This window comes from Pungitius pungitius, chromosome 8, assembly GCF_949316345.1.
Source record: "Pungitius pungitius chromosome 8, fPunPun2.1, whole genome shotgun sequence".
Lineage (NCBI taxonomy): Eukaryota > Metazoa > Chordata > Actinopteri > Perciformes > Gasterosteidae > Pungitius > Pungitius pungitius.
The window spans coordinates 1803937-1822583 of NC_084907.1; the positions used below are offsets into that span (position 1 = coordinate 1803937).

At 49.5% G+C, this 18647-nt stretch overlaps 1 protein-coding gene across 1 annotated transcript in view; it reads left to right on the top strand.

The window, feature by feature from the left end:
- LOC119229685 (membrane-associated guanylate kinase, WW and PDZ domain-containing protein 3) overlaps nt 1-12158 on the top strand; it is a 67023-nt gene extending 54865 nt beyond the window's left edge. The window contains 19 exon segments of the mRNA XM_062564139.1: nt 1252-1443; nt 1868-2502; nt 2504-2513; nt 4054-4085; nt 4714-4879; nt 4955-5049; nt 5125-5311; nt 5314-5331; nt 6019-6201; nt 6433-6576; nt 6579-6617; nt 6903-6999; nt 7642-7747; nt 8706-8736; nt 8739-8777; nt 8780-8841; nt 9837-9896; nt 9898-9976; nt 11054-12158. Of these exon segments, the coding sequence (XP_062420123.1) occupies nt 1252-1443; nt 1868-2502; nt 2504-2513; nt 4054-4085; nt 4714-4879; nt 4955-5049; nt 5125-5311; nt 5314-5331; nt 6019-6201; nt 6433-6576; nt 6579-6617; nt 6903-6999; nt 7642-7747; nt 8706-8736; nt 8739-8777; nt 8780-8841; nt 9837-9896; nt 9898-9976; nt 11054-12012 (3134 nt within the window). The 3' untranslated portion in view covers nt 12013-12158.
- The last annotated feature ends 6489 nt before the right edge of the window (nt 12159-18647 follow it).

Below are 18647 nucleotides of genomic sequence, written 5' to 3' on the forward strand. Positions count from 1 at the left end.
CAGCGCTTTAATGTCGCTGAGAATTATTGATGCGTCGAATTCTAACGCCCGGAACGCCGGAGTCGCTGCTGCAGCTCCACGCGCAAAGGAAACCAGGCCGCGGCGGTTTGCCCAGGGGAAGCCAGCCGGGGGGTCGCCGCGTCGCTTCGACGTCCACGCGGCGACCTTTGGCCCCCGGGGGCCTCGAGCCTCGCAAGACGTCTTTTCCGACTACCGGCGAGTCTCCGGGAAGAGACGCTTGATGCCGACGGCTTTGTCTGCGTCCGGCATTTCAAAGTCTGCCCACGCCCTCACACACACACACACACACACACACGCGGGAAATGAGTGATTGTGGCAAAGTGTGCAGCAGAACTAGAAAGCTGCTGCTGCGGTGATGGTGGAATGACGAGTGGTGCAAATTGGCACCGTCACCGCGTGATCACGGCGTACGAGGAGGAAGACCAAAGGGGAGAATTTAATGAGGATTTGCAGCTTTATATTTAAAGACCAAAAAAACAACAATGAATGAATCCAAATAAAGTGTGGTCTTTGTTTTGCTTTTGGTCTTCTGATGAAATCTGTTCATAAACTCTCACTGATAGAAAAAGTTTAATCCTAAATCTGTGGATTTAAGAGGGTGTCATTGAAGTTCTGTCTTGGGCTGTGTCCATTTCCTGTTTCATCACACGCTTTAATCCCAGACATACTTATACTAATAATTATGTCAATCAGCAATAAAATGCATACAAAAAGCATCATCACAGGGCTACTGTCTGCACACAGCACCGTGTGCATCATCTGTCACCAGCTGGCTTCAGCGTCTGTGTTTTTGAGTCAAAGCTATAACGCAGTCTGAGAGGCCGTGGGGCGTTGAAGGGGGGGGGGGTTGGCGGGGGGGGCGGGGGGGGGGGGGGGGGGGGGTCTAAAGGATCTAAAGTGCTGATACCACAGAAACGCCAGATAGCAACGCTGCTCCGTTTAATTCAGTGTGACCCTGACAGTCGGTTATCTGCCTTGTGGCGCGTGCCAGAGCCGAGCTGGTCCATATTGATGTTGCCACTGACCTTCAATTGTTCCCCACCGAGGTCATAAAAAGTCCTGACGGATCTCCTTCCTTCTGAGCCTGTCAGAGGTCTTGTATTAGCTGGAAGCACGTAATTATATTATTATATTAGCATCTAAAGCTAACATTGTACCCGTCTCAGTGCCTCTCCCTCTAAATGACTGACCACGTGTCGACACTTAGCTTCCCGCGCTCTTTGCCTGCAGGTAAGGGAGGTGCGTTCGGCTTCACCTCCGACCCCAGCGAGCTGCAGGGCGAACTGTACCACACGGCGCTGAAGAAGAGCTCCCAGGGATTCGGATTCACCATCATCGGCGGCGATCGCACCGACGAGTTCCTGCAGGTGAAAAACGTGCTGAGCGACGGCCCCGCCGCCCACGACAAGAAGATGGCGTCCGGTGAGCGCAACCCTCGAAGTGCTCGATGTACCGCCCTCTGCTGGAAAGAGCGAATCGACACTTGAATCTCACTTTTGCCGGATGGAAGGTCTTTGAGTGCCGAGCTCTTAATTTCTAAAGGATATATTTTGCAACCAACCGTGTGTGGGTGTGTGTGTGTGTGTGTGTGTGTGTGTGTGAGCGTGCATAATGGCTACGAGGGTACGTTGTGACAGAAATCGGCACACTGCCCGTGTAGGTAAGACTTTGTTCAACAGTGGAGCGTGTTAAGGGGGGACATGAATAAGCCTGAAGGTAGCGGGAGTTGCCAAAAATGAAATGAGGAGAGAATAAAAAAGGACATATAGGAAGATCCATCTGATAAAGGAAGGAATAAAAGTCCTTTCCACAGACAAGTAGCCAATTCCTCTCTTTCCTGCTTTAGGTGATGTCATCGTTGAGATTAACGGGATTTCCGTGCTGGGCAAAACGCATCCAGAGGTGGTGCAGATGTTCCAATCCATCCACATCAACCAGTATGTGGACATGGTGCTCTGCCGCGGCTACCCGCTCCCCCCGGATGTGGATCTGAACAGCGACGACCCCCTCCCGCCGCCGCCTCTCCCGCCGGCCGCCCAGCCCCAGCAGGCCCTGCACGGCGGCGAGGTGGTGACCGCCGTGCCCCTCATCAACGGGCAGCCGCTGCTGGTGAAGGGCGACGTCCTCCACGGCTCCTCTCAGGAGCTCCACTACGTCACCACCGACGCCAGCGGGCGGCCCGTGGTGGCGGCCCTGCCCAACGGGAGGCACGGGGACGCCGCCGCGGGGACGACGCCGCCGCAGCCGGAGCTGGCGAGCGTGCCGCTGATCAAGGGGCCCGGAGGGTTCGGGTTCGCCATAGCCGACTGCCCGCTGGGCCAGAAGGTCAAGATGATCCTGGACGCCCAGTGGTGCCGCGGCCTGCAGAAAGGCGACGTCATCAAGGAGGTCAACGGGCAGAATGTCCAGACGCTCAGTCACGCCCAGGTGGTGGACATTCTCAAGGACTTACCGGTCGGCAGCGAGGTCAACGTGGTCGTTGCTGCGAGGAGGTGAGAGATAACGTATCCGTCCCTGATGGCTGTACGACCATGTGACGGTCGGCGGGTCCTCGTTTCCACTGCGAGGTTTAGGTTCGCGCCGTCTCGGGTGCGAGGATTCTCGGGCTGGTCGCCATAGCGACGCCAAAACAATTGAACCGCACATTCGTCAAGCGGATGCTGTAGTTTTGAGGGATGCCATGTTCAAGTGGAAGTGGCTGTGGTGGCCATTGACAGATACTTGGCTCAGTGGTCAGTGGTCCGCAGTGTTTTGCCTCCACATTCTAGTGCTCGGATTGTTTATTTTTATTCTCTCCTCTTCCTCCCTCCTCCTCCTCCTCCTCCTCCTGTGTGTCGTAATTAGCTGTTGCTGTCAACACAACTTCCACAGTGCCCATGGGGGGGGGCATTGACTGACCGCACACTGTTGTTGTGTAAAAGCCCGGCTGATGCCACTGTGTCTGCGGTCTGTAGGTCACCACAACGGAGACGCCACCTCCACCTGCCCCTCCGTGGCGCTCAATGATCGGGTTTCTAACCGAGGCCTCGAGCATTCCTCCCTGCGTGTCTCCATTCAACCCAGTTCTGTTTATGTCGACTACCATGGAGGCGTAGCGCGGCCTGTTACAAGTCAGAAGGGGGGGGGAGAGTTACATAAGCGCGAGGAGGGGGGGGGGGGGGGGCTGTGCTCGCTTCCCGAAAGAGAGAGGGAAGAAGGGTAGAGACCCAGCAAACGTCTCCTACATTCCTCCCTTAGCCGCCCGGGGGGATTCACTGCGTGAATCGATGAACCCCGGATTGGCTTTGAACATCAGAGGAGCGCGAGGGCCTTCTGCTTGCCTCTATATCCACGCCCCCCCCCCCCCCCCCCCCCCCCCCCCCCCCGTCCCCCCCTCCAAGAGCCGTGGCTAAATGCCTTTAGCCGCCCCGGCCTCCCCCCGTCCTCCACCCGCTCACCCACCACCGATGCAATACATGGCCCCACAGCCCCTGACCAAAGAGCTGGTGCTACCTTCAGCCCCTCATTGGACCACGTGGTGGAGCTGAAGGACAGTGGGTCGTACCTAAAGGAGGAGAAGAAGGCCTTCGTTTAAGTTGTCTTCTCCTTCACGTGTACGTTTGATGACTCTGATGTCAGGCTCCGGAGGACTGTTTGTTAATCCAGTTAAGGTGTGGAGTTGAGGGTGAGGGGGGGGTGGGGGGGTGGAGGAGGATGCTCTGTAGGAAAGAATCCGAGCGTGTGGGCGTGCTGTACAGCCAACAGAGAGAGAGAGAGAATTCTTACCCATTGAATTATATGCATGAATCCCTAATGCCCCCCCCCCCCCCCACTGCTCTGTAGCACCTTCATATTCCCGATGCATCTTTGATGGGCCCATGGACGCATGTTGCCTAGTGGGGCTTTTACTTGAGTTTGGAGCAGGTTTGTTCTTTAGCTCCTCGGCGCCATCTGGTGGACGATGCCTTGTTGTTGTTGTTGTTGTTGTTGTTGTTGTTCCGAGTCGACGCTTCTCACCGCGTTCCTGTCGTCTCTCTCTGTGTCCCTCAATAGGTCAAACATCTCCCGTGAAGAGTCTTAAGCCTGTGAGTAAAACACACATCTTTTCCTATGTCCTCTCCATTGTTTTCCTTGGGGACTCATCCAGCGATTTAAATTGCGAAGCTTTTTTGTCCTTCAGCTTTACCGGTACCGAGTCTCGGTTGCATCGAATTAAATGATAGCAATACATTTGAATATTGATTATGTTTCCGGGCGCCTCCTATTGTTTGCTCTGAAAAAGGTTCTTAATTACTTCCTTTCAGGGTTGGTATTCTTAGGGCTATTGTCAGGGGATCCCAATGGTAATGAAGCACGGATGAGCCTCATTAGATATGGTGGCATTATTAAAACAAGTTTGAGATAACGAAGTTGGCCTTCAGCGTGAATGGGCCTGCCATGGGGAAATCTTATTTGACATTAAAATCTCTTCAAAACTATTGAAGGGATGTAAAGTGAAACATGTTGAAGGGTAAAAAAAAAAAAAGGAGCCAGTGAAGTGACATTTGCAGCTTCATGCGTCACCATCGCATGCTCAGAGGCGTTCAGGTACAACCATTAACACAATATATTGATACCCTTCATGGGTGAATAGCAAAGTGTGTTCAGTGCGTTTAAAAATCGCGGAATACGTGAAGGAAGGTGAGTGCTGACGGTCACCGCGTGGTCCTTCAGAGACAGGAAATGACCGCCAGCACAGAGACGTTGGACGCCATCCCGGACGCGGCGCCCCAGGCGCTGCCCTACCACTCCAACGCGAGCCCGCTGCGCTCCGCCGTCTCCCCAAGCGAGAAGCCGCGGGAGATGTACCTGAAGTCCAAAGCCCTGCTGGAGAGCAGACGTAAGTGGAGGCCCGGCGCGGCACTTTTCCCATCGAGCCGTTTGAGTCGCTCACCTGGTGCCGCCTCGTCCACAGAGCCTCACACCAAAGACATCGACGTGTTTCTGAAGAGGGACATCGAAACGGGCTTCGGGTTCCGTGTCCTCGGGGGAGAAGGCCCACAGCAGCCGGTGAGTACCGTCCATGACGCCTTCACTTCACGCGCCGTTAACGAGTGGCAGGCCGCTAACCCCCCCCCGGTTCAGAATATCTTCCCCCAGGTGTACATCGGGGCCATCGTGCCCAACGGCGCCGCGGAGAAGGACGGCCGCCTGCGAGCCGGAGACGAGCTCATCGGCATCGACGGCGTGATGGTCAAAGGTCGCTCCCACAAGCAGGTGCTGGACCTGATGACCAACGCGGCGCGGAACGGGCAGGTCATGTTGACCGTGCGCAGAAGGTCGTCTACAGAGGTGAGCGGGGGGGCGAGCGGCGCCGGTTCACCCAACTGACGCCTTGCTGAAGGGTCAGGGGGGGGGGGGGGACAACGCATTTTGCAGCTGCTCTCGGAGAGATAATTGCGGTTGAAAATAAGTGAATTTTCCTTTTTTATGTTAAAAACGTATTTTCCGATAGAATAAACACTGCTACAATCTGTGGAGATAATGCATCACCCGCCTGAATACCAAACGTCTCCATCGGGCTTTTCTAAGAAAAATGTCTTCGGGGAAAGGCATCACGGGCCTGATGCATTTTGTATTTTGACGGAAACGACAGCTGTTTTGATGTAGCACTCCGTGGACTAAAGGCAGAGGGACGTCGCTGGACACGATGCTCGTGTCATCACCAGCGATCCCGTCCTCAGGATGGATGGATTCAGGGAACAGAGGCCATGCACAGAATGTTCCGGGAGTTTTTCTCTCTGCCAACACGCTCGCCGGTCGCCACGGGCAACCACTTTCAACATCCACAATCTGTAGATTGCCCCGCTCCACTGTGACATTGGAAATATTATTCGGTTTTCAGAAGACCCATTTGTTTGCATATTTCTTTCACATGAAGACACATTTTCACAAACCCCCGAGGAACGCACACTCCCACGCAAACAAACTCATTCGCACGCGTTCACGCTGTTGTTGTTTGTGTCTGTTCACCTTCAGATGCGACGGAGGAGGAGGCTCTGGAGATGGCGCCGGTGCTGGTGAACGGCTCCCCCAAGCTGCCCCGCCTGCCGATGCCCGGCGCCCTGGACCACGAGTCCTTCGACATCACCCTCCACCGCAGAGACTCGGAGGGCTTCGGCTTCGTCATCCTCACCTCCAAGAGCAAGCCGCCGTACGGGGGTGAGAGGGGGGGGGGGGGGGGGGTTTTTCCAACCCGTGAGCACATTGTTTGGGGGGTTTTTTGGGACCCTTTTTAGATTTCGAGATTGGAAATGAAGTCTCAGAAAGACTCAATGCGCCGACTTTGCAGGAAATGATATATAGCACACGTAGTGGCAGTCTGTTTATAGTGTAAATATAGTTCCTGAATCCGCCAGTATTTTTACGCACTTTTTATCCTCGTATCTGCAGTCATTCCGCACAAGATCGGGCGGATCATCGCCGGCAGCCCGACGGACCGCTGCGGCCTGCTGCACGTCGGCGATCGCATCTCGGCGGTGAACGGGCGCTCCATCGTCGAGCTCTCTCACAACGACATCGTCCAGCTCATCAAGGAAGCGGCACCGTGGTCACCCTCACCGTGGTTCCGGAGGACGGTGAGTCTCTCCACCCCCCCCCCCCCCCCCCCCCCCCCCCCCCCCCCCCCCCCCTGCTGTCGTTAGAAGTGGGTTTTGCGGCAATCGCAGCGATCAGCGTGATAGAAATGTATGAATGAAGAGTATTAGCACGTCACCGTAATGCTAGTGCATTTAGTAGGTCATTTAAGTCCGATTATTGTTATATTTGTCTCAGGGTGTTAATAATAATAATAAAATAATGAACTTTTAAATGAAGATTGATGATGTTTATGCATTTTTTTTCACTGTTTTTTTTTTTTTTAGAATACAAGGGCCCCCCATCTGGAGCCAGTTCAGCCAAACAGAGTCCAGCGCCGCAGCACAGAGCCATCGGGCCGAGGTCGACCCTGCAGGATGAGCGGTGAGCATCGGCTCCCGAAACGAATGACTCGAAAAGCAACGAAGACAAACGGAAAAGGGGCCTTTGGAAGCTCAACAGTTGGTTTCTTTGACCACGCAGGGCACAGCTGTCCTTGTGGGTGGCAATGAAGGCCGAGGTCCATTTTATTTGTAATCTCCCACCTTTTGTTTCCATAAAAGAACAAAATGTCCCCTTCACCTTTCATAAAACATTTTCACTTCAGGCCATTTGAGAAACTGATTGTGCTGATGTGGTTTATCTTTAATTGGAATCTTTTACCGCTGGCCCCTTTCGCCCTGAGCAGCGTGTTCACTGACAGCGACTAGAACCTCCTCTACATTTGAAAACAAGTGGTTATGGAAATATGAATAGAATGCTAATGAATTCTAATGAAACCACCAAAAAAAATCCTTTGTCATTAGACGCTGGTGTAATAAACGGATACCGAAAATATAGGCCTAAAGAAACAAAACACACGCAAATAAGAAAGATCCACCCACGAGAAAGCAGTTCCTGTTCATAATCCAGCATTAAATGAGATTTTAAGTTTTGCATAATGGCTTTTTTTTGTGTGTTTGTGGCCTGCGGCACGCTGTTGACGCCATGTGTTCCTAAAGAGAAGCACGTCTGTTTGTTTTCCAGTTACAGCATGGAGCTGGAAGAGAAGAGGGAGGGGGTCGACTGGTCTGAACCCAGGAGCCTCTCCCTCAGTGAGCAGGGAACCATGTGTGTGACGGGACCCAACCAGGTGAGGAAATACACGTTGTCCCCTTAAGAAGCATTCAACAGCTTGATGTTTACTTCCAATATGGCCCCCCTGTTCCAATAACACCACCTTTTACTGCCTTCATTAGGTTTTATTCTGTAAGCACATTTTTACAATTACTATTCCTCACGTTTTATATCATTCAACAACTTATTTCCAGTGAAGAAAATTCAAGCAGATTCTTTTGATTCAATGACATTATCTATGCAATAAGTTGTATCGTTCATACCTTTCATACTAAAAAATATTCCACTTTGTAAGCATTCGGATGGATGGAAAAAAATGGCAAAAACTTTAAATTGGTCCAAGCATAGAAATGGAATGAAAGTAGAACTTTCCCCTCGATTCGACTCTACCGTTACCACGGTGACCTTTGCAGCAGGCTATACTTATTATACAGAACCGTGGAGTAGATACATTATGAAAGGGAGGTGAATGTGAGCTGTTTCATACAACTTGCAGACATTTGACCCTGTTATTTTAAAAATGACAGAAAACCTGAGACCTGTCAGGACCATATTCCACCATGACAGGACTTACGGTGAATGAGCTGCAATCCGGGGTTTGAGAGGTCCGCCTTGATTTAATATGCAGTGAGATGAGCTGTCCGACCCGTCCGTGTTTTCCCGCCCGCTCGTTAGAAGCTGCCTTCGGTGATTATAGTCGCACATGATGTTATTTTCCGATCATTGTGAGTGACGCCGTTTTGCAGAAGACTGGCGGTCGTTAATGTCATTTCTAATTATTCGACAGTTCTGCCGACTCCGATGGAACATCGTGGAGGCAACTTTGTGCTGAAAAGATGCAGATAATGAAAAAAAAACAAATTATTTAAAGGCCTTTTCAATTGAAACAAAATGTTTCCCAACAGAATGTATTCACGTTGCTGTACGACTTTGCGTGTCTTCGTATTCATGCGTGTTATCTCCACGCCGCGTAGGGCTGTCTGACGGTGGAGCTGGAGAGGGGGCCCGGGGCTTCGGCTTTAGTCTGCGAGGGGGAACCGAGTACAACATGGCCTCTACATCCTCCGACTGGCCGAGGACGGAGCCGCTCAGCTGGACGGACGCATCCACGTGAGTTCTACTGGTTCCTTGTTTCTACCACGGAGGAAGACTTTTGGTAGTAATTGTTGTAAAAACTAGACGCTCTAAGCTTTTTTTTTTTTTATAGAATCATTTAAAATAGAACATCTAAGTTGCCTCCGTGTACAGATGGTTCTTCATCAAAGGTCCTGCAGCTCCACTGCGTTACTCCCAACAGTCCAGCTCAGCGTTGGGTGGAGAGAACTAAACAGTGAAAGCATAACGTTTGGCTTTGTTGTGCTCCGAGAAAGGTCACAGGGCCGTTAATATCCAAGGTCGTCACAGCCGAGGGCTCATGGGGGTGTTCGGAGCTTTGCGTTGAAATGACAGAGGTGGACGGTGGCCGCGAGAAAGGTCACGCGTCTGCAACCCCATTCCCGTGATTTTCTTTCTCCCGACAAAGACTGCTGAGTTCAGTAACGCTGTCCATCTATCCGTCCTCTGCGTCCGTCCATCCCCCCCCCCCCGGCTTCTGCAGGGTCACGCCGTAACCTGCCCTGCAGGAGACGGTCTGTTGGTGGAAGAGGTTTCAGTCAAATTAGACTAACCATCACTCCTTTATTGTCGTTATAACGAGAGGGGTGTTGGTTCAGGGAGGGAGCAGCACAGAAGCTCCTGGCGTAAATCAATCTGAGATCCGAGGGGCGCGGCTTCGCTCCCCCCCCCCCCCGAGGGCGGAGGGAAGCGACGTCGACAGCGATTCCGTCCCGACCGGCTGACGCGTTTACACGTGTTTACCACGAGTTATTCTGTCAAATCCAATAATAGAGGATTCCTCCGGGGTCTTACAGGGCTGTGAGTGACATGCTTTTGAGATATTTAGATATATTTAGATACAGCACAGCGTGTGAATAGGAAACCCCCCCCTTAAAGGACGCGTGAGTCAACGCGTCAGTTAACACGCGCTGAGCTGCGGGGGGTTGGATGGGGGTTCTGTTTTTTTTCTGATTTCTCTTCCCCCCCCCCCCCCCCCGTGGTACCGACAGGTTGGAGACGAGATAGTGGAGATCAACGGGGAGCCGGCGCGCGGCATCTCCCACACGCGGGGCCATCGAGCTGATCCAGGCCGGAGGAAGCAAAGTGGTGGTGCTGCTGCGACCCGGGGCGGGCCTGGCCCAGGACGCCGGTGAGTACGCCGTCTGTTCCCCTCTCTGGAAAAAACACGTTGTGGCTCAGTTGAAAGCCTCCTGTTTTTTGTTGGGACAGCATTAGTTACTGCATTAGATTTACAGGTTTAATACAGGTGAAACTCGAAAAATTTGAATATCGTGCAAAAGCTCTGAAATACTTTCAGTAATTCAACTTAAAAGGTGAAAGTTATATATTATATAGACTCATCACATGCAAAGTGAGATATTTCAAGCCTTTATTTGATATAATTTTGATGATTATGGCTATATAATATATAATATATTAGTTTCACCTTTTGAATTGAATTACTGAAAGTAATGAGCTTTTGCACAATATTCTAGTTTTTCGAGTTTCACCTGTATATTCAAGAGATTGAGTCGTTTCCTTGCATATTTCTGTTGTTCTCATTATGAACCCAGAAAGGAAGGACACGGTGCAGGAGGTTTGACCACGAGGTGGATTTCAGCCTCATAATTGCGTCTTGAATATAAAACTGCGGCCTCTTAGCTGAGCATGACACTGAAAGCAGGAGTAAAGGCGAAGAAGCGTTGACTCTATAGAGATTCTATGAATTCTACAGGATTTCATTCATAATCAAATTGCAACCGTGGCGTGTGTTTTAATTAATAACGTTTCTGATAAAACGCAAGTTGGAAATGAGGCTTCATTCAGTAAATGGGTTTACAGGGAGGGAGCAGCTACGGTAGTTAAGTACACGTTGAATCCATGAATCCAAACGCTAATGATAATCACGCCATCTGAAGCCTGCAGAGATTTAAACGTACTTTCTTCGTTGACTTTTTTTATTTGTGCATTAAACCTCTAACGTTCTCTGCTTGCTTTCGGCTCTTCTTCTGCAGGTAGCACCACTTCTTCCACTGTGTGCTACTACACTGAGCATCAACACTAACATCTTCACTGCTTCTCTTTTACCTCGGTAATTCTTCTTGATGGCTTCTCAGTATAATCCTCTAGTTTTTTTTTCTTCCTGATTCTCTCTCCCTCCCTCTCTAAGTTTGGTGTCTCCGTGTGAAAATGTGTCTTTTTTTTTTTTTTTTTTCTTCCCCGACAGGTCGCCGCGATCGAAAACTCATTTCACCCACAGGCAACTCGGGGGAAGTGTTTCTCTCAAATCCATCCTCTGCACATCCAACCGGGGCTTCCATCTCCGCTCGCTCTCCCTTCTCCGGCAAACTCAAACATTCCCACAGCTGCAGCAACATCTCCGCGCCGGGCGCCAGGCAGCGCAGCGCCAGCAGCGGCGCTTTGCGCGGCGTGCAGGAGCGGGCCGCGGCGCTCTCCCCCGCCTCCCCCGAGCACGCGACCTTCTGCAAGAGGACCAGGCCCTTGAAAGACCCCCGAGAGCAAAGCAGCCCAAAGAGAACCGGGGAGATGTTTCCTCAATCCAAAGAGCAACACCGCGGGCCCACAAGGGCCGACGGTCCTCCTCCTCGAGGCGGGCGGCGAGCGGCCTCGACCCCGCAGCTGGCGGAGCCGCGCGGCGAGAAGGCGAGCGGCCCGGGGGGGGCGGGCGTTGAGGCGAGGCGATATTCGCAGAGGCGCGAGGCGGAAGGGAGGGTGGAGCAGGGCAGGCCTGTCCGGGAGCAGCAGCAGAAGAAGGAAAGTTTCAAAAGGAGGGTGGAGGGAAGGTCTCAAACCCTCAGGAGCCCTCCGCGTGCGGGCGGCGAGGGCGAGACGGAGAGGGGTCCCGGTAAGGAGGCGGGGCAGCGAGGCGCCGGCGGCAGGAACGGGTCGACGGAGGAGCGCAGCGCGGGCAAAGAAGGCGTCAAGAAGAGGGAGTCGCTGCTGTCGTTTAAAGGGATGTGGAGCAGAAGAAGCTCCGTGGTGTCGCCGCGGGAGGCGGGGGGAGGAGACGACCCGTTTTCTCCCTCCAAAGGAGACTCTCCGGGGGCGCCGCAGAGCCAAAAGAGACCCGTCAACCCCGGCCCCTGGAAGGTGCCCAGCTCGGCCAGGATCCTCTCCAGGGAAGAGGTCCTCCGTGACCCGTGTGGATTCTCAGCAGCGCCCTGAGCAACGTGCTTCCATAAAACACACAAGAGACGCTTCTACTGCCTTTGGGCCGCCTCCACGTTTGTCTTTGGGTCTTCTTCTTCTCTCTTTTTTTTTTTTTTTTGAAGAAGCATGTAGCAGCTCCCCTTCCCCGCCTTGTCCGCTGCTTCAGCCTCTCGGGGGGGGGGGAGAAGGGGGGGGGGGGGGGGGGGGGGGGGCGAGGACTTGGACTCGGGGGCCTTTTTCCGGACGAGACATCTTGAAATGTGAATATGTGTGTGCCAATCCCGGGGAGCCTGTTCACCCATTACAATGCAACGACCCATATGCAAAGGAAGGCCTCTCGCCCCTAGTTCACCCCCCCCCCCATCTTGGGCTTTTTTTAATTTTTTTTTTTTCTATAAAAGTCTGCTCAACTGCATGCAGTTGTTCTCATTCTCAACACCAGGCAGATTTCCAATACAAGCCCAGCGAGCCTTCACTTCACTTCAGGGGGGGGGGGGGGGGGGGGACGCTAGACTGTTGGACCATCATCGATACGACGCTCGTCCGTTCACACCGTTCCGTTAGAAAGACCAGAAACTTGTGGTTTTGAGATCCTGTTTACTACGTGTATGATAGCCAGTGCGTCATTGGTCGAGGCGATAGATTTACCACGTGCACATGTAGCCATTCCACATTTTGATAGAGACCTTAACAATTTTTGCCCTTGACGTCTGAGCTTTCCACCTCCGTGTCGCAGTGGTAGGAATTACGATGGGTCTTGTAGTTCATGAAATGTCACGTGCAAACCGCTGTACCAAATGTTCGCATTCGCTCAAAATGTGTCTCATTGTGATATAACATAAATATATCTATATACCTATATAGATATATATATATATATATATATACATATTTGAATGTGTCATGTTTTGCAGACTCTGACTTTTAAATATCTATTGAAATTCCATTGCACTGCATCTGCCCTTGTAGCATAACAGAATGCCCCATTTGTGATGCTTACCTGCTACCAATGACATTTTTTAAATATTGTTATTGTTATTTTATAAACCTCTTTGAACAAAAAAAAGGAAGAAAATGCATATTATTTTAGGCTGAAATGGTCATTTATGTAACGATGTGCAAGTGTCCCTGATGGTTTTATATTTGCCGCGTACGGGAAAAGAGAAGCGAGGGTTTAAAGTAGTATGTACATGTCAATCCTGCTGTATAATTATAGGACAGAGTAGCTTGAAGGATAATGGAGCTTTACTGAGGCACTGAGCATGCTGCTGATGTAAGACACGTATACAGAGATCCCAACTTCTTACTTTCTTTCTGTGTGGTCAAAGCCGGTGTCCGAAGCGCGAGGTCAGCGGCTACGACACATTCCCCATTTTACTTTTCTACTTCGTTTTTTTTTTTTTTTCTTTTTTTTTTACAACTGTTTTTTAATCTTCTGTAAAATCAGAGAGAATAAAACATACCTGCTGATACAATTGACGAGATCAAGAGACATTGAGATGAGCTCAGGGAACAGCGTACAGTAGCAAACGTGTGACGAAGCAGTGGTCAGAAGAAGGTGTGATTGTGTAAGGGGGGGTTTCAGGGTTAAAACACACTGGGGGAGACGCTGTGAGCCGATCTGTTGGAGGTTTTTGTGCAATAGCTGAATGAGTAAATCCAACCTTGGGTGTCAGGAACAGGCAGCTCACTCCGGTGAGTCAGATAATGCCCTTTTTTATCGCACTGCTTTTCTCCTTTATGCTTTTATTTTGACCAGGTTTTTGGGGGGGGTTTTATTTTATCTCTGTATCATACTGTGGCCTTGCATCGCTTCATAAGACAAAACAATCCTGGTGGTGTCTTCTACATTCTGTAGGAACATTAGATGTAAATGTTTGTACATTGTACAGCACCTTTATAAATTCTTGCTGAGTGCGCTTTCGGGGGGGGGGGGGGGGGAGAAAAAAATAGAGGTATATGAAATCGCTCCATTATTTTTTTATGTAAAGAAAGAGAAAATATTTAAAAATGAATTGAAAAGGATAGACTATGACCTTGACATGGTGTTCCGTTCATGCACTGAAAAAATAAAGTTTTACTGAAAACATCCTCTGGACCTTTTGCATCCGTCGATCCTCTAACTTCCACCGTGTCGCAGGCTTCGCAGCATGTCGCCACCTCCCCCCCCCTCCCCCCCCCCACACACGTTTTCCAGCTCTTGCATAATCAACTAAGATGAGTTCCAGATCGGACCTGGTGTCTCCAGATCACCAGATTCCCCCAACAAGACGGCACTGCAGCGTGAAGGTCGCGACTGATGTGGACGTGTAGACATGTAGACTGATGTAGATTGATGTAGACTGATGTAGATGTGTAGACTGATGTGGACGTGTAGACTGATGTAGACTGATGTAGACGTGTAGATGTGTAGACTGATGTAGACTGATGTAGACGTGTAGACTGATGTAGATGTGTAGACTGATGTAGATTGATGTAGACGTGTAGACAGATGTGGACGTGTAGACTGATGTAGACTGATGTAGACGTGTAGACTGATGTAGATTGATGTAGACGTGTAGACTGATGTAGACTGATGTAGACGTGTAGACTGATGTAGATTGATGTAGACATGTAGACTGGAGAAGACTGATGTAGATGTGTAGACTGATGTAGACGTGTAGACTGATGTAGACGTGTAAACTGATGTAGACGTGTAGACTGATGTAGACTGATGTAGACGTGTAGACTGATGTAGACGTGTAGACTGATGTAGACTGATGTAGACGTGTAGACTGATGTAGACTGATGTAGACGTGTAGACTGATGTAGACTGATGTAGACGTGTAGACTGATGGAGACTAATGTAGACGTGTAGACTGATGTAGACTGATGTAGACTGATGTAGACGTGTAGACTGATGTAGATTGATGTAGACGTGTAGACTGATGTAGACTGATGTAGACGTGTAGACTGATGTAGACTGATGTAGACTGATGTAGACGTGTAGACCGATGTAGACTGATGTAGACGTGTAGACTGATGTAGACTGATGTAGACGTGTAGACTGATATAGACTGATGTAGACGTGTAGACTGATGTAGACTGATGTAGACTGATGTAGACGTGTAGACTGATGTAGATTGATGTAGACGTGTAGACTGATGTAGACTGATGTAGACTGATGTAGACGTGTAGACTGATGTAGATTGATGTAGACGTGTAGACAGATGTGGACGTGTAGACTGATGTAGACTGATGTAGATGTGTAGACTGATGTAGACGTGTAGACTGATGTAGATTGATGTAGACGTGTAGACTGATGTAGACTGATGTAGATGTGTAGACTGATGTAGACTGATGTAGACGTGTAGACTGATGTAGACGTGTAGACTGATGGAGACTGATGTAGACGTGTAGACTGATGTAGACCGATGTAGACTGATGTAGACGTGTAGACCGATGTAGACTGATGTAGACGTGTAGACTGATGTAGACTGATGTAGACGTGTAGACTGATATAGACTGATGTAGATGTGTAGACTGATGTGGACGTGTAGACTGATGTAGACGTGTAGGCTGATGTAGACTGATGTAGACATGTAGACGGCGTGGAACCCGCGCCTCTCCTCCTGGATTTAAGGGTCGCTGATTGGTCGGTTGCCTCCTCTACTGGAACTACACAGTTTCCCGGGTAGCTCTTGTACTGCGATTAAAACATCGAAACGATGCCACTCCATTTCTATTCTGTAATTGTTAAGAGCTTTAATCATTTAGGTGTCATATTTAAGATGGATTTGTTTCTCACTGGATGCCACGTTTGACAAAGCAGCATAAGCCACTGTTACTATGGCAGATTTCCTGTTGTCATGGCAGCCGATTGCTTTGCTCAGCAGAGAGGCTCACTTCGTCACCGCCATTAAAAATCCATCTTTCAAAAGCAGCCATGAGTTGCAGTGGGGGGGGGGGGGGCGGGGAATTAGAACAGAAAGGAAGCTGACACACATGACACATATTAGAAACAGGTGTAACTGCAAAAAAACACTGAAGCTGTTTGTCAAATACTCTCACGTACATATTGGTTCCTGCAAAGCATTACACTTTCAAATGATACGTAACTGAGGATTCCTTTTTGTAACTTCTGACCTCACGCTTTAACTACACACACCCAAGTATGCATCATTGACTGCTACGACCCTCAGGCCTTCCACCGGGTGAGCGGTCACCTCTTTGACCCCCCCCGGCTAGAAGGAGAGCGGCCCGGTTCCTGAGACATTAACTGCCCGTACAGACTGTTAATTGCGCGTCGTGTGATGATTGAGTGGAAGTGCTTAAGAGTGACTGGAATCTGATGGTGTATATCGGGAACGAAATGATGTGAGCAACCGGGTCCCACCGACCCCTTAGCAGAGGTAAATTGACCGTAACCAGCAATTATGCACTTTCTTTCGTTCACAGTGACATAAAAGGCATATTTTTTATGTTTCAGACAGGTGCAGCACTTGTCGTTGAAATGTCAATATGTTAAATGGCTCGAGGTTGCCGTGCTGCATAATAATCTGTGTAATCTGTGTGTTTCTGCATGATTTTGCATAAATCCGCTGCACAGAGTTCACACTCGGGAGAAGACGGCATCACGTGATTTTTGCACATTGGAGACACTGCCTTCATCCGTCAGAGCTTTTGGGTTTTGATGCAGTTCCCGTTTTGCACCACTAGATGTCCCGATATACTGCAAAGTGTTTCAGTGCATGCATCATTTAGAGATGTGAAGAAGGTGTCTCGATTAAAGCTTCAGTCCCCGAATAGGCCGTGGTGGACCAGGAAGCGGATCGAACTAAAAAATACCGTCAAGAAAAAAACATGATATAATAATGCCACACATCTGTGGACACATCAGAGCCCCGACTGCACGGATATTAAAGCTTTAGCTACACGCTTCGCACACAACTCAAGCAATAAATAAATGTATGAAAAGCCGAGACGGCCAAAAGCAAGAGAACAACACACAGATTCCAGATGTATCTGCGTCATGTCTCTCAGTCAAACCTTCCCTGAATAAAACGCAAACAAACATCTGTTCCATTAAATTCTACATTTAGTGGATGGTTGTTTTTCAATTTTCCCCAATAAGCCCCAAAATGTTTTATTTGGATGTATTGAGCATTAGTGATATACCAGTCAAATATATAGTATATAATAATGTAAATATATATTAATGGGCCCAAATATCTATTTTGGAAACCTCGCCCTGAAAGCCTCTCTGGATGAAGAGCCATGTTTGCCTTAATAAGATGTGGTCGAAATGCTCCTATAGGATTCGTTGCTGATGACGTCACAGCCAACATTCGTCAGTCGAGGTCATTCCGTCTGCGGAGAAATACCGTTTGTGCCAAGTCGAGCACTGAATGTTTCTTGTAACTAAGTGTGTTGATTAAATCCTTTGAAACGGAGTTGCTGTCCACGTAGATTCATAACAGACTGTAACAGTGGTGCAGCTTCAACCCGGGCTTTGACCTGGTTTCTCCATGTTTCATAGTAATGGATACCCTGTAAGGGAGTTACCCTGCCCACGATCTCAATGTACCTATTAACAACCACCATACGTACTGATATTTCACATCAAAATGGTCCCCCTTTATCAAAGAGAAGAGAAATCCAAATAGACAAAGTAGTTACAGAGTTTTTACACTTTGTCATTTTCGGAGCAGAGGCCAAAAAGGGGTTAAACCTTCTTCATGGGCATTAGAAGCCTTCGGATTCATTCCGCCATGTCACTACGATGTGTGCGATGACACAAACTACCGGGGGAGTAAAAGCTGTGAAACAGATGTTAACTGTTCGAGTGGCACCTTCTTATTTTTTTCTCATATGAAGAGAAGCAGATGCAGTGTTTTCAGACTTCTTGCTGGAGAAGGGAGGTGTCTTTTGGACAAGGTGTTTGGAGAGATAAGAAGAGCAGGCCGGGCCCTCTGAAGTTTGTAGATCAGTTACACCTCAGGGAGGTGGGGAGGTGGGGGGGGGGGATTACATGTGAAAAATCAAACAGCAAAACCACATTCTGGTGTTCCCTCACTGCTTCAGCGGCTTCGTGAACGTTGCAGCCATTCTTTCCACGTCGCGTGACCCAATTGATTCTGTCTTGCCTGTCTCCCTTAATCTCAATGGTTATACAACGGTTTAAATAATAAAATAAATAAAAAACAATCCCAGACTGTTTGTGGTTCTTTTGCTTGGGCGTCGTTCTGAATACGAGGCATATCATTGGGATGCAATGATTGGAGAGCTTTGCAGTATTTGCACACTGTTTCCTTGGTGAGAAAACACTAAGTAGGACGGAACAAGGCTTCCCCCTCTGAGGGAATACCCACTTTTTCCAGGACACACCTACACAACACTTTTGGGGGACACGTCGCCCCTTCTTATGGGAGGGAGGTCAGATGCAGCGATGGATCAATGGCTGAAAGATGTTTCTGCTTAGCCTTTTCAAAATAAGACTTATTTTTTAATTTTTCTTTTTTTTTTAATCGTACAAGACTAAAGTCCAATCCGCCCCTAAGGGAACGCCTGATGACGTAACGTTCCTGGAAGCCTGCGTTTGCTCCTCGGCCCGTTAGTCAGCGGTAAATCACCCCCACGCTGGGCGGGGTCTGCTTTTATTTGGAAGGGCC